The 16558-nt window shown below is 44.9% G+C and overlaps 1 protein-coding gene across 1 annotated transcript in view; it reads left to right on the top strand.

Moving 5' to 3' along the window:
• The window catches only part of nfatc1 (nuclear factor of activated T cells 1), a 59706-nt gene that overhangs the window by 31898 nt on the left and 11250 nt on the right, over window positions 1-16558 (top strand). The window contains exons 8-9 of the mRNA XM_021571742.2: window positions 10872-11004; window positions 13520-14125. Of these exons, the coding sequence (XP_021427417.2) occupies window positions 10872-11004; window positions 13520-14125 (739 nt within the window). The remainder of the gene's footprint in view (window positions 1-10871; window positions 11005-13519; window positions 14126-16558) is intronic.

Genomic DNA, 16558 nt, shown 5'->3' with positions numbered 1-16558 from the left:
CGCATTTTTTGAAACCGCCTCATTTCAATGACTCCTCATATGGCTGTGGAGGAGCTAGGAGTCAGCTTACGTTTTCCCCAAGGTGTCTGCAGCATTGTGACGTGTTTGTAGGCATATCATTGGAAGATTGACCATAAGAGACTAAATCTACCAGGTGGTCGCTTGGTGTCCTCCGTCGCAATTATTGCGTAATCTCCAGCTCCAGTATTTTTCCGTTTGCCTTTGATGAGAAACCGACTGCCAGGAATGATTTTTCATCGAATAGAATTGTGAAAAACACCTTGAGGATTGATTCTAAACAACGTTTGCCATGTTTCTGTCGATATTATGGAGCTGATTTGGAAAAAGGTTTGGCATTGTGTTGACTGCATTTTCGTTTTTCTTTCTTAGCCAAACGTGATGAACAAAACGGAGCTATTTCTCTTACACAAATAATATTTTCGGAACAAATGAACATTTGCTATCTAACTAAGAGTCTCGTCATTGAAAATATCCAAAGTTCTTCAAAGGTAAATTATTTTATTTGAATGCTTTTCTTGTTTTTGTGAAAACGTTGCCTGCTGAATGCTAGGCTTAATGCTATGCTAGGCTATCAATACTCTTACACAAATGCTTGTGTAGCTTTGGTTAAAGCATATTTTGAAAATCTGAGATGACAGTGTTGTGAACAAAAGGCTAAACTTGTGTTTCAATATATTTATTTCATTTCATTTGCGATTTTCATGAATAGGAAACGTTGCGTTATGGTAATGAGCTTGAGGCTATGATTATGCTCCCGGATACGGGATTGCTCGACGCTAGAGGTTAAATAGTACCTGCAAAACACCAGTCTCAATGTCAACAGTGAAGAGGCGACTCCGGGATGCTTGCCTTCTAGGCAGAGTTCCTCTTTCCAGTGTCTGTGTTCTTTTGCCCATCTTAATCTTTTATTTTTATTGGCCAGTCTGAGATATGGCTTTTTCCTTGCAGCTCTGCCTAGAAGGCCAGCATCCCGGAGTCGCCTCTTCTTTTTTATACAGTTTGTACAAGATGTCACGACTTCCGTCTAAGTCGGTCCCTCTCCTTCTTCAGGCGGTGTTCGGGAGTCGACGTCACCAAACTTCTAGCCATCACGGATCCATTTTTCATTTTCCATTGGTTTTGTCTTCTCTTCCTTAACACCTGATTCCAATCCCATCAATTACATGTTGTGTATTTAACCCTCTGTTTCCCCTCATGTCCTTGTCGGAGATTGTTTGATTGTATGTTTGTGCAAGTTATGTGTTGGTGCGCGCCTGGTTTTGTACCCACTTTGATTATTTTTATATTTTGGTTTTGGAGTTTTGTTAACTTTTATTAAACGACTCCGTTTATACCAAGTTCGTTCTCCTGCGCCTGATTTCCCTGCCACCTATACACACACCCATTACAGAATCTCCGACCCTTCTATAGAGTCAGCAGGAGAAAGTACCCCGGCCATAGAGGTGAATGAGCGCGTCCAGGAGCATGCAGTAATACTTTACCATCTTGGTGCCACTATGGACCGCGTTGTCCAGACAATGGACCGCTGGCAGAGACAGGGAGTCTCTGCCCCTTTCCCCCCTGAACCCAGTGGGATCCGTCTCTCCTTGCCACAGGAGTACGACGGGAGTGCTGCCAACTCCTTCAATTAAACCTCTATCTGGCCACGGTCCACCCAGCTCCATTGGACCGTGAGAGGGTGTCCGCACTCGTCTTGTGCCTCACCAGGAAAGCCCTGGAGTGGGCCAACGCCTTGTGGAGAGAGGGAGATGTGGCGTTGGACCATTTTGAGGAGTTCACCTGCCGTTTTCGGGCAGTCTTCGACAACCCGCCCGAGGGCAGAGCGGCGGGTGAGCGCCTCTAACATCTGAGGCAGGAGACGAGGAGCGCCCAGGAGTTTGCCCTGGAGTTTAGAACCCTGGCTGCCGGCGCGGGATGGAACAACAGTGCCCTGATCGACCACTACTGCTGCAGTCCGCGCGAGGACGTCCGTCGGGAGCTGGCCAGCAGAGACACCAACCTCACTTTCGATCAGCTGGTGGACCTGTCCATCCGGCTCTCCGATACCCATGGAGCTGGGAGGGGCGGTGCGCATGGAGACCGGAGGGGGTTTCCGCTCATGTGGCTGCAGAGGTCACACTGCTGGTCAGTGCCGGGTTGGTTCCTCTGGGAATCGAGGCAGCAGGCAGGGCGCTCTGGCGTCACCCCAGGTGAGCTGGCACCATTCTCACCCAGAGTCCTCTGTTGCACATATGTTTGTGTCTGTCACTTTTCCTGAGTTTTCCCCGCATTCCATGCATAAGGCGCTCTTAGATTCAGGCGCGGCTGGGAATTTCATTGATAGAGCGTTAGCTCATAGTTTAGGGACCCCATTGTTCCCGTGGATGTGCCCTTCCCCATTCACGCCTTAGATAGTCAACCATTAGGGTCAGGGTTATTTAGGGAGGTCACCGCTCCTTTGGGCATGGTGAATCAGGGGGGTCACACAGAGAAAATTGGTCTTTTCCTTATGGACTCTCCTGCGTTTCCCGTGGTGCTGGGCCTACCCTTGTTAGCTTGTCATAACCCCACTGTTTCTTAGCCACAGAGGACTCTCACGGGGTGGTCGCGAGAGTGCTCAGGTAGGTGTTTAGGGGTTTCCGTTGGTGCTACTACGGTGGAGAGTCCAGACCAGGTCCCCCCATGCGCATTCCCCCTGAATATGCCGATTTGGCTCTCGCCTTCTCTAAGAAGAAGGCGACTCAATTACCACCTCATCGACGGGGTGTTTGTGCGATAGATCTCCTGGTAGATGCTGCACTTCCCAGGAGTCACGTGTATCCCCTCTCACAGGCGGAGACGGAGGCTATGGAAACATGTCTCCGAATCCCTGCATCAGGGGTACATTCGGTCCTCCACTTCACCCGTCTCCTCAAGTTTCTTTTTTGTGAAGAAGGAGGGAGGTCTGCGTTTGTGTATTGACTACCGGGGTCTAAATCAGATCACGGGGCGGTATAGTTACCCGCTACCGCTCATAGCCATAGCGATAGAGTCAATGCACGTGGCACACTTCTTCACCAAACTACATCTCAGGAGCGCTTACAATCTGGTGCGAATCCGAGAGGGAGATGAGTCTCCTCAAGGTTCTTTTTTTGTGAAGAAGGAGGGAGGTCTGAGTCTGTGTATTGACTACCGGGGTCTAAATCAGATCACGGTGCGGTATAGTTACCTGCTACCGCTCATAGCCATAGCGATAGAGTCAATGCATGGCTCATAGCCATAGCGATAGAGTCAATGCACGTGGCACGCTTCTTCACCAAACTAGATCTCAGGAGTGCTTACAATCTGGTGCGTATCCGAGAGGGAGACGAGTGGAAGACGGCTTTCAGTACCATCTCTAGGCACTATGAGTACCTCGTCATGCCGTATGGGTTGATGAATGCACCATCAGTCTTCCAAGCTTTTGTAGACAAGATTTTCAGGGATCTGCAAGGGCAGGGTGTAGTGGTGTATATTGAATACATTTTGATATACTCCGCTACACGCGCCGAGCATGTGTCCCTGGTGCGCAAAGTGCTTGGTCGCCTGTTGGAACATGACCTGTACGTCAAGGCTGAGAAATACCTGTTCTTCCAACAGTCAGTCTCCTTCCTAGGGTATCGCATTTCCACGTCAGGGGTGGAGATGGAGAGTGACCGCATTGCAGCAGTGCGTAATTTGCCGACTCCCACCACGGTAAAGGAGGTGCAGCAATTCTTAGGGTTTGCCAACTACTACCGGAGGTTTATCCAAGGTTTTGGTCAGGTAGCCGCTCCCATTACTTCACGGCTGAAGGGGGGCTCGGTGCGCTTGCAGTGGACACCTGAGGCGGACAGGGTCCCTCTTTTGGCATTCATAGTGGAGGTGGACGCGTCCGAGGCTGGGATAGGAGCTGTGCTCTCTCACCTCTCGGGTACGCCACTGAAGCTCCGCTCTTGTGCCTTCTTCCCGAAGAAGCTCAGCCCGGTGGAGCGAAACTATGACGTGCGGGGGCCCGGGAGTTGTTGGCTGTCGTCAAGGCCCTGAAGGCGTGGAGAAATTGGCTTGAGGGGGCTAGACACCCTTTTCTCATCTGGACTGACCACCGCAATCTGGAGTTCATCCGGGCGGCGAGGAGACTGAACCCTCGCCAGGAAAAGGTGGACCATGTTTTTCACCAGTTTTGTGTTTACCCTTTCTAACAGACCAGGCTCCCAGAACATTAAGGCAGATGCATTGTCCCGGCTGTATGACACAGAGGAGCGGCCCATGGATCCCACTCCCATACTCCCCGCCTCTTGTTTGTTGGCTCTGGTATTGTGGGAGCTGGACGCAGATATTGAGCGGGCGTCACGTGCAGAGCCCGCTCCCCCTCAGTGTCCAGCTGGGCGTCTCCCCCTCAGTGTCCAGCTGTCCGCGACTGGCTGATCTATTGGGCCCACATGTCACCCTCCTCTGGTCGTCCTGGGATCTGTCGGACTTAGTGTCTTAGTGGGAAGTACTGGTGGCCCACTTTAGCTAAGGACGTGAGGGTTTATGTTTCCTCCTGCTCGTTGTGCGCTCAGTGCAAGGCTCCTAGACACCTTCCCAGAGGTAAGTTACAACCCTTACCCGTTCCACAATGGCCGTGGTCGCACCTGTCGTGGATTTCCTAACCGATCTTCCACCTTCACATGGTAACACCACGATCCTGGTCGTTGTGGATCATTTTTCTAAGTCCTGTCGTCTCCTCCCTTTGCCCGGTCTCCCTACGGCCCTACAAACTGTGGAGGCCCTGTTTACACACGTCTTCCGGCACTACAGAGTACCTGAGAATATAGTGTCTGATCGGGTCCCCAATTCACGTCAAGGGTCTGGAAGGCGTTCATGGAACGTCTGGGGGTCTCGGTCAGCCTTACCTCAGGTTTTCACCCCGAGAGTAACGGGCAGGTGGAGAGAGTTAACCAGGATGTGGGTAGGTTTCTGAGGTCTTATTGCCAGGACCGTCCGGAGGAGTGGACGAAATTCGTGCCCTGGGCAGATATGGCCCAGAACTCACTACGCCACTCCTCCACTAACCTTTCTCCCTTCCAGTGTGTATTGGGGTATCAGCCGGTTCTGGCTCTTTGGCATCAGAGTCAGACCGAGGATCCTGTGGTGGACGACTGGTTCCGGCACGCGGAGGAAACATGGGACGCCGCCCATGTCCACCTTCAGCCCTCCGTACTGCGCCAGAAAGTTGGCACAGACCGTTACCGCAGTGAGGCCCCGGTGTTCGCACCGGGGGACAGGGTCTGGCTCTCGACCCGAAACCTGCCTCTCCGCCTGCCCTGTCGGAAACTGGGTCGATCTAACTTCAGCTGGCTAGCTAACAGCAAGCTTTAACTAGCAATACAAACAGATTGTCATAGCTAGCTAAAGTTAACTGATAAGCTAGCTAACATTAGGCTATAACTAGCAATGCAAAATGGCATTCTGAGAAAACATCACTAACGTTACACACACTTCCTACACATAAGTTAATGTTAGCTAGCTAGCCAGCCACCTAACCACAGCTAACATTAGCTAGCTAACAGCAAGCTTTAACTTGGGATCTTTTGTTTAGACATGTCACGTTAACGTTAGCTAGCTAGCTAAAAAATTATAATCCCAATCCATAGAGTAACGTTACTAGCAATACAAACCGATTGTCATAGCAAGCTAAAGTTAACCAAATAACGTTTGGCTTATTGTTAGTTAACAAGCCAGCCATCGAACTCCAGCTGGCTAGCTAACAGCAAGCCTAAGCTTGCAATGAAAACAACCTTCAGACAAAATTAGAAACATAATACCTGAATCTGTAGCTAGATTCTTACCTGTATACATGGATGAAAGCTTCACGGCAGACTGCAACCCCTTTTATAAGACATCCTGTGTTGTTTCCTTTTAGTTTGCACAGCTTGTTTGGCCTGTTGTGTTCCACTGATTTCAAAACGTGTTATGAAATGAGAGTCAGTCTAGCATGGCCCGATCGTCGTCCATCACAACTTTTCCCCACTGACCTTTGTCGATAGCGACTGATAAATTCAGGGCAGTAATGTTATTGAGAGCAGTAGCAACATATTTGCAGTTCTCCATGGGTAACATAATATCTTTTGAAAAAACTGCAGTGGAAAGGATTATTTACACATTTCGAGCAGCTCATTTTATAGACACAAGATGCAACACCGCAGACCAATCCAAACTCATCTCTCAGCATGTCCAGCTCACTCATTATCTCAGCCAATCATGGCTAGTGGGAAGGTTGCTGACTTTTTCTGTGATTAAACCAACTAGGCTCATAATTTAACAATTTTATTCGTATTTACAGATGACATACACATTTGATATTAAGGCACATGGAAATTCACATGTTCGAGAAAGCATTTCTGCCAAAAAATGCATTTTGTTAAAAAATGTTTTTTTTTAACTTTCTTCTCCTGTGAAGCTGTGACTTATTACATACACCTAGTTTCCTGAATCGGTCACATTTTAGAACAAGACTAACGTAACAAAATGGGGGTCTGAATACTTTCCGAATGCACTGGACACTCCCTGAACTGGATATAAAATGACAGTGCAGGATAAATTGGCTGATTTTAATAAACATACCTGATGGTCATCTGTGACATATCTCAGGTGTGTCTTTACTTCGCAAAATAAATGTTTGACGATATTTTGGCCAGTTTTGTGTGTACACTGAGTATACAAAACATTAAAGGACATTTCCATGACATAGACTAACCAGGTGAATACAAGTGAAGCTATGATCCCTTATTGATATCACTTGTTAAATCCACTTCAGTCAGTGTAGATGAAGGGGAGGAGACAGGTTAAAGACAATTCGAGACAATTGAGACATGGATTGTGTATATGTGTCATTCAGAGGGTGAATGGGCAAGACAAAATATTTAAGTGCCAGGCGCACCAGTTTATGTGAAGAACTGCAACGCTGCTGGGTTTTTCACGCTCAACATGTGTATCAAGAATGGTCCACCACCCCAAGGACATCCAGCCAACTTGACACAATTGTGGGACGCATTCGCCTCAACATGTGCCAGCATCCCCGTGGAATGCTTTGGACACCTTGTAGAGTCCATGCCCTGACGAATTGAGGCTGTTATGAGGGCAAAAGGAGGGAGAAATGATCAAAGACTCATCAGACCACCGGTCTAATGTCCATTGCTCGTGTTTATTGGCCCAAGCAAGTCTCTTCTTATTATTGGTTTCCTTTAGTAGTGGTTTCTTTGCAGCAATTTGACCATGAAGACCTGATTCACACACAGTTGATGTTGAGAGTCTGTTACTTGAACTCTGTGAAGCATTTCTTTGGGTTGCAATTTCTGAGGTGCAGTTAACTATAATGGACTTATCCTCTGCAGCAGAGATAACTTTGGGTCTTCCTTCCCTGTGACGGTCCTCATGAGAGCCAGTTTCATCATAGCGCTTGATGGTTTTTGCGAAGGCACTTGAAGAAACTTTCAAAGGTCTGGAAATTTCGGCATTGACTGACCTTCATGTCTTAAAGTAATGATGGACTGTCATTTCTCTTTGCTAATTTGAGCTGTTCTTGCCATAATATGGACTTGGTCTTTCTGTATACCACCCCTCCCTTGTCACAACACAACTGATTGGCTCAAAACGTATTAAGAAGGAAAGAAATTCCATAAATTAACTTTTAACAAGGCACACCTGTTAATTAAAATGCATTCCATGTGACTTCCTCATGAAGCTGGTTGAGAGAATGCCAAGTGTGTGCAAAGCTGTTATCAAGGCAAAGGGTGGCTACTTTGAAGAATCTCAAATATAAAGTATATTTTGATTTGTTTAACAGTTTTTTTTGGTTACTACGTGATTCCATGTGCTATTTCATAGTTTTGATGTCTTCACTATTATTCTTCAATGTACAAAATGGTAAAAAATAAAGAATAACCCTTGAATGAGTAGGTGTGTCAACTTTTGACTGGTACTGTAAGTATTCGCACCCCTGACGCACTACTTTGTATAAGCACCTTTGGAAGCCATTACAGCTGTGAGTCTTTCTGGGTAAGTCTAAGAGCTTTCCACACCTGGATTGTGCAACATTTGCACATGACTATTTTCAAAATTCTTCAAGCTCTGTCAAATTGGTTGTTGATCATTGCTAGACAATCATTTACAGATCATGCTTTAGATTTTTAAGTAGATTTAAGGCAACTGTATCTTGGCCACTCAGGAACATTTACTGTCTTCTTGGTAAGCAACACCAGTGTAGATTTGTCCTTGTTTTAGGTTATTGTCCTGCTGAACTGTGAATTAATTGTGCTTAGCTCATTCCGTTTATTTTTTTCTCTCCTGAAAAACTCCCCAGTTTACAAACATACCCATAATATGACGCAGCCACCACTGTGCTTCAAAAGATGGAGAGTGGTACTCAGTAATGTGTTGTATTGGATTTGCCCCAAACATAACACTTTGTATTCAGGATAAAAACTTTTTGAAGTATTGTTTTGGAATATTTTTATTTAATATTTTTTTATTGTGGTGTATCTACAATGTTGTTGATCCATCCTCAGTTTTCTCCTATCACAGCCACTCTGTAACTGTTTTAAAGTCACCATTGGCCTCAAATCCCTGAGTGGTTTCCTTCCTCTTCGGCAACTGATTCCAGATGCATGTATCTTTGTAGTGACTCAGTGTATTGATACACCATCCAAAGTGTAATTAATAACTTCACCATGCTCAAAGGGATATTCAATGTTTCATTATTTATTTTTTACCCATCCACAGTGCCTTGCAAAAGTATTCATCCCTCTTGGCATTTTTCCTATTTTATTGCATTACAACCTGTAATTTAAATGTATTTTTATTTGTATTTCATGTAATGGACATACACAAAATAGTACAAATTGGTAAAGTGAAATGAAAAAAGAACTTGTTTAAAAAAAACAACAACTGAAAAGTGGTGCGTGCATATATATTCACCCCCTTTGCTATGAATCCCCAAAATAAGATCTGGAGCAACCAATTACCTCCAGAAGTGACATAATTAGTTAGATTGCACACAGGTGGAGTTTACTGAAGTGTCACATGATCTGTCACATGACCTGTTCTGAACAGCCCCAGAGTCTGCAACACCACTAAGCAAGGGGCACCACCAAGCAAGTTGCACCATGAAGACCAAGGAGCTCTCTAAACAGGTCAGGGACAAAGTTGTGGAGAACTACAGATCAGGGTTGGGTTATAAAAAAATATCCAAAGCTTTGAACATCCCATGAAAAAATGTAAAGAATAAGGCACCACAACAAATCTGCCAAGAGAGGGCCGCCCACCAAAACTCACAGACCAGGCAAGGAGGGCATTCATCAGAGAGGCAACAAAGAGACCAAAGATAACCCTGAAGGAGCTGCAAAGCTCCACAGCGTAGATTGGAGTATCTGGCATAGGACTTTAAGCTGTACACTCCACAGAGCTGGGCTTTACGGAAGAGTGGCCAGAAAAAAAGCCATTGCTTAAAGAAAGAAATAAGGAAACATGTTTGGTTTTCACCAAAAGGCATGGGGGAGACTCCCCAAAGATATGGAAGAAGGTACTCTGGTCAGATGAGACTAAAATTTAGCTTTTTGGCCATCAAGGAAAACTATATGTCTGGCGCAAACCCAACACCTCTCATCATCACCCCGAGAACAGCATCCCCACATTGAAGCATGGTGGTGGCATTATCATGCTGTGGAGATGTTTTTAATCGGCAGGGACTGGGAAATTGGTCAGAATTGAAGGAATGATGGATGGCTCTAAATACAGGGAAATTCTTGAGGGAAACCTGTTTCAGTCTTCCAGAGATTTGTGACTGAGACGAAGGTTCACCTTCACGCAGGACAATGACCCTAAGCATACTGCTAAAGCCACACTCGGGTGGTTTAAGGGGAGACATTTAAATGTCTTGGAATGGCCTAGTCAAAGCCAAGACCTCAATCTAATTGAGAATCTATAGTATGACTTAAAGATTGCTGTACACGAGTGGAACGCATCCAACTTGAAGGAGCTGGAGCAGTTTTGCCTTGAAGAATGGCCAAAAATCCCAGTGGCTAGATGTGCCAAGCTTATAGAGACATACCCCAAGAGACTTGCAGCTGTATTTTCTGCAGAAGGGGGCTCTACAAAGTATTAACTTTGGGGGGTGAATAGTTATGCACGTTCAAGTTCTGTTTCTTTGTCTTATTTCTTGTTAATTTCACAATAAAACATATTTTGCATCTTCAAAGTGGTAGACATGTTGTGTAAATCAAATGATACAAACCCCCCCAAAATCTATTTTAATTCCAGGTTGTAAGGTCACAAAATAGGAAAAATGCTAAGGGGGTGAATACTTTCGCAAGCACTGTACCAATAGATGCCCTTCTTTGTGAGGCATTGGAAAACCTCCCTACACTTTGTGGTTGAAAATGTATTTGAAATTCACATCTCGACTGAGGGACCTTACAGATAATTGTATGTGTTGGGTACAAAGATGAGGTAGTCATTCAAAAATCATGTTAAATACTATTATTGCACACAAAGTGTGTCCATGCAATCTATCATGTGACTTGTTAAGCACATTTTTACTCCTGAACTTATTTAGGATTGCCATAACAAAAGGGTTGAATACTTATTGACTCAAGACATTTCAGCTTTTAATTTTTATTAATTTGTTTAAAACAAATTAAAAACATAATTCCACTTTGACATTATGGGGTATTGTGTGTAGACCAGTGACCAAACAATCTAAATGTAATCCCTTTTTAAATTCAGACTTTAACTCAACAACATTTGGAAAAAGTCAAGGGGTGTGAATACTTTCTGAAGGCACTCGGTTGCATCTCACTATGGATGGCATTGCCTTTGACTTTATATTGCAGACATCTCTTCTCATTGAAATCCCTCCTTATCGGAACCAGAGGATATCCAATCCTGTTCAGGTGAACTTCTATGTGTGCAATGGCAAGAGGAAAAGGAGCCAGTACCAGCACTTCACCTACATGTCTGCCAATGGTAAACTCTCTTTCGTTCTGTCTGTCTCCAACTCTCTCCTTCTCTCTCTCTTTTTCTACCCAGCACCCTATCCCCTACTCCTCTTTTGTCTATCCTTGTCCTTTCATATCCCAGACCAATAAGAACACTTTGAGCACAATTTTTACATCTGAAGAAAAGAACACAAGCATTCTGTATTCCGTCTTTGGTGGTTTTCAAGTGAGGAACAAAGCGATGGTTTTTCGGTTATTCCCATTGTAAAAATGGATCTCCCATAAAACATATTATTTTCCATACCTGCAGCTCTAAGAACACTTGGAGTGGACTGCACAAGAGTGGAAAAGGGGAGCGGAACAGTGTTTTTTGAATAGCCAAACTGTTGCCAGACTAAATTAAAAACGCCACACCAGATCAAATGTAAAAAAAATAAACACTTCTAATTGCAGAGAAAGCTAGTATCCAGTGGGTGGTTCAAAGCTCTGATTCAACTGCAGTCCCAGTCCTGTATGTGGGCGCTGACGTGCCTCAGTTGCTTTCCCCTCTGAAAGTGCAGCATTGTCCTCAGCCTCTGGTGAGAGTCAGAGAGGGGGGAGAGAGGGGACACTGGGCCTGGTCAGTGTCTCTTAAAGAGTTAGACTCAAGTCTCTTCATTAAACAAGCTGTCTGGACAGTGTCATGCCACACACTCTAGTAGTCTACACATTAGGTCCAGACAGCTAAACCTACAGTAAAAGGAGATTTGATATCCCTCCAAAAAAATATGTGGATTAAGCCTACACCTAAAGAGATGGAAATTATTGTTATTATTGTTTTTTTTACTTGCATATATCAATCAAATCTGCAGAAGTACAAACATTTCTGTTATAGTACACTTACCCAGGCATTTCTAACAGTAAGCTTACAGTACAGCAACATCACAGATTGTTATTGCGGAGATGCTAAGGCACGCTCTCAGATTTTGTGGTAACACAAACATTGCACTCATCCTACTCATCTGTGTGTTGTGTCTGCGCATTAGTCTATCCTATTGCTTGCAGACACACTTCATCCTACTGGGTCTAAAATAGAAGCGGTTTTCTATGACTCTTCTCATCAGACTTCACCTTGTTCACTTGACAGCGGGCTCAGCAAGGCTGGGTGTTGCAGGATGTAGCTTGGTTTCACTCGTTTTAGGTGTTCAAATCGAGTTTAGTTTTTGATGCACGATAAATCTCAGGTTCAAAACCGGTGCTAACGGCCGGTTGTCAGTGGACTGCGGCATCAGCCATTAAACGAGATTGACCCGAGAATCATACAGGAGGAGATGTTATGTTCAACACATGTGGATCTTGTTGAAATGTAATGTTCAACACGATCCACACAGGAATTTGGTATTGGTAGCCAAGGGCTGGGAACTGAGAACAAGACAGTGGAGAAAGGGCCCTTCTGAACTCAACCATGGTCACCACAAGCATAATCATTGCAATCTTCAAAGCATTTTGCAGGCACCATTTTGTTTCAATACTGAGCCACGTCTGAAATATTGGGGTTTGAAGGAGCAATACATAGCATATTTGGTAAAACTGTTTTTTGTGTGTGTTTTTTTGAGAGAGCAGTAATGTATCTCATGTTTGGGCATGAAACTTATGCAGCAGCAACATATTTCATAATGCACGTTTATAGGATATTATTGCCGGGGTCTGTTCCAAAGAAAATAGGCATTTTTATTGTAAAACCAGCTGGAAGTCTCTTGTGGTGATGATTCATCCCTTTTGTCTCCCTTTTTTCATTTTTGAATATTTTCAGCAGGGTGGAAAAGACACAGAGTCTCATTGATGAGATTGTTTGTTTGGCTGTGGGTATCCTAGCCACAAACCCACTCACTCACCCACCCACTCACTCACTCACTTATTCACACACACACACACTCACACTCACTCACTCACTTATTCACTCACTTATTCACTCACTCACCTATTCACTGACACTTTCTCACTCGCTCACTCTCTCACTCACACACTTTCTCACTCACTCACTGACACTTGCTCACTCACTCACACTCACTCACTCACTCACTTATTCCCTCACTCACACACTCACTCACTCACCTATTCACTGACACTTTCTCACTCACTCACTCACTCACTCACTCACTCACTGACACTCACTCAATCACTCACTCACACTCACTCACTCACTCATTCACCTTTTTTCATTTTTGAATATTTTCAGCAGGGTGGAAAAGACACAGTCTCATTGATGAGAGTGTTTGTTTGGCTGTGGGTATTCTAGTCACAAACCCACTCACTGACTCACTTAGTCACTCACTTATTCACTCACTTACACTCACTCACTCACTCACTCACTAAATCACTCACTCACTCATTCACTGACACTCACTTATTCACTCACTCATTCACGGACACTTTCTCACTCACTCACTCACTCACTCACTCACTCACTCACTCACTCACTCACTCACTCACCCTCGACAGGAGATCGAACTGTATGTTTATTTATTTTCCTCCTTTTCCTCTCCTTTTTCTTCTTCTTTCAGTTCCAATTATAAAAATGGAGCCGAATGATGACTACGACCCCCCTCAGGTGTGTCCCCAGCGTGGCCCTGGCCTGGCGCTTCGCACCAAGCCCTACTACACCCCACAGGTTATGACCTCCATTATACCCACAGAACTCCGGCCATGTGTGGGGGGTACCTACTCCGCCTGCCAACGGAGACTGGGAGGGAAGCCTTCCTCACTATCCTCCTCATCCTCCCCCAGCACCAGTCCCAAACTGCATGACCTGTCACCCACAACGCCCTTCTCCAAGTGCCTGTCAGCAGGCCCATCCCAGTCTCCGATCCCAGATGTCTCCATCATCCAGGAGAGTTCTGAATGCTACCAGCCGCAATCTGTCCTCTATCCACCCAGTAGTGCCTCATCCTCACCAGGCTCACAGCCCTCCACCCCTGACACCAGCGGCCCGGAGGCCCCGTTCTCCCCCACCCACTGCCTAACGCCGCCCCAGCCCATCAGTGGCAGCTCCAGCCCAGTGACCCAGTTCTCCAAAGTGCCAGAGAGAGGCAGCCGCTCGTCGAGCCCCACGCTGGCCATTAACATCAAACAGGAGCCAGAGGAACTGGACCAGATGTACCTAGATGATGGTGCGTTATTAATCATACACCTCTCCACATTATCCTAATGCACTGTGATTATTAAAGCCACCATTGAATCATACAGTAAATCATTTTTTGTATAGCCAGCCGCTTAGAAGCTATGTAAATGCACACTTGATGTAATACTATGCTACTATCAGTCACTATTTACAGTAATTGCCTTCTCATGAACTTGGTGAGAAAGGCTTTTATGATTAACACCCTCTGGTCCTTGTCCTCCCACTGCTATCAGGCGACTAGAACAGGGACTTACAGTTCAATCATAGAACCCTGGTAGGTCTATGGTTGAAATATCATACTTTGAAGCCACTGAATAATGGCCAGGCCTTTTAAAAGTCCACTGATAAAATAAACAACTCTCCTCTACCTCTTTTATTCCTCCCAAGCAGAGTGCAAGCTGGGGAATTTTAGAAACCCAGTTTTATGATCTCACTGGTCTGGGATTCCAGAATTCACAACCACTAAAGGTTCTGGGCTGTGTGCTGATTTGCAATAAATGGGATAAATGATCTTCCCTGGGGTTAGCTAGACAACAGTGCTGCCTGGCCCCATATCAATCACTGGGAGGAAACCATCCTTCAGACCTGGAGCTGGGATAGTCGCTAACCAGCAGCTATCAGCAGCAGTAAAAGTAAAGCTCTTTGATGTGATCTGCACCAGACCCCAGCTGAACTGAACTGAGCTCAAATGTCTGGCTGGGTTGGGCCGGGCCTTCCTAGCCCTGGTGGATTGGTTGTTATGCTGGAGCTACGCTCCAACCATTCTAATTGCCCCCTTCCTGCTAACAGTCTGGTTAAATAACACACTGACTGAAGTTCTGTTGGGCTGCTCTGTCTGTCTGGGGAAATCAAGCAGCAGAGCTTTTATTGTAGTAGGTTATTTACATCACTCCTCTAATAATCAAGTTATCACCAACCACATTTATCAGGAGTTGTGCTTCTCTTGTACACTTAGTGAACAATGGTAGATTTGGACCAGGAGTGGTATAATTACAGTAATGTGGACAGGAGTTTTGGCACGGTTACATGTGGATTTGGACCAGGAGAGGTATAATTACAGTAATGTGGACAGGAGTTTTGGCACGGGTACATGTGGATTTGAATTTTATTGACTCACTCAGGTGTGGTGGTACGCTAATTCATTGTCGACTATGCTCGTTAAAGCTCACATAGACAAATATAATATTTGTATTTTGTGCAGAGACACCTACTGTCCATGGACTAGTAACTTATTCTGTTCAATTAGTTTCAGCACTAACAGGAAATGTAATTTGTAAAAATGATCATTAGATGTGGCCGCTGAAGTCATACTTCCTAGCTTTTTATTAGTTTAAAATGGTGTGAGACAGTGTATATATATTTTAATTTAACTAGGCAAGTCAGTTAAGAACAAATTCTTATTTACAATGACGGCCTAGGAACAGTGGGTTAACTGCCTTGTTCAGGGGCAGAAGGACAGATTTGAACCTTGTCAGTACCTTTCAGTTACTAGTCCAACGCTCTAATCACTAGGCCACCATGTCGCCCGATGTGAATATCCTAATGGAATGTCCATACATTCAATTATAGTGTAAAACAAAGTTGTATACAACAGACCTCTAATATTTTGAGCCCCATGCTTAATAACTGTCCTACCACACTACCAAAAGGTATCCCTGTCTTCCATCATCCCAGTATCTCCCTCACCGTGCTATCTTTTAACCTAGTCTCAAGATCCCCCCTGTCTGTCTACCATTTCTCAGATTCTCCTGTAGGAGGCTCCAAACCTCTTTCTTCATGGAAACTCTGACTAGGCCACGTGGCTATAAAAGCTACTGACTGGAGCTTGTGTGTTCTGGATGCTGCCTGAGCCTGCTGCCACTGTGGCCTGAGGCAGTGGAGGAGTAGAGGACCAGGGCACATAGTGTACTGTTACTGTAAAGTCATAGCTGAGAGCCAGGGGTAGTAGAGGAGAGAGACCCGAGGGAGAGGAGGGGAGGGAGTTTAAGGCTATAGCTTGAGATTGTGATTCCCTCAACATTTTGGTAAATATTCTCAACCTAAGGAAGGAAACAAAACCACTTTTACAGTTTTGGTTAGGATATGTTATGTGGCTTTTGGATTACCATGATCCAATATTGAATACCAACTGGTTTTATACTGTTCACAGAGAAGTAGCCAGTCAATGCTGCATTTCCAGATATTGACATGGAATGTTTTCCGCACGGTAACATTTTTGCTCTCTCTCTCACTTTGCCCTCCTTTTTCATATATATATTTTTAAGCCTTTCCCATATTTCAGTATTTCTCCATTGTTCAGGCAATTTGCATGTATAAAATACCTGGTTGGATAAGTGTTTTCATTGGCGTAATACAGGGTGACATGCTGAACTAACCAACTGCACTCAGGAACTGACTAACAGTAATACAGCAGGAGCCCCAG

Source organism: Oncorhynchus mykiss, chromosome 18 (genome assembly GCF_013265735.2).
Source record: "Oncorhynchus mykiss isolate Arlee chromosome 18, USDA_OmykA_1.1, whole genome shotgun sequence".
NCBI classification, from domain to species: Eukaryota; Metazoa; Chordata; class Actinopteri; order Salmoniformes; family Salmonidae; genus Oncorhynchus; species Oncorhynchus mykiss.
This window is presented reverse-complemented; position numbering and strand designations above follow the sequence as displayed.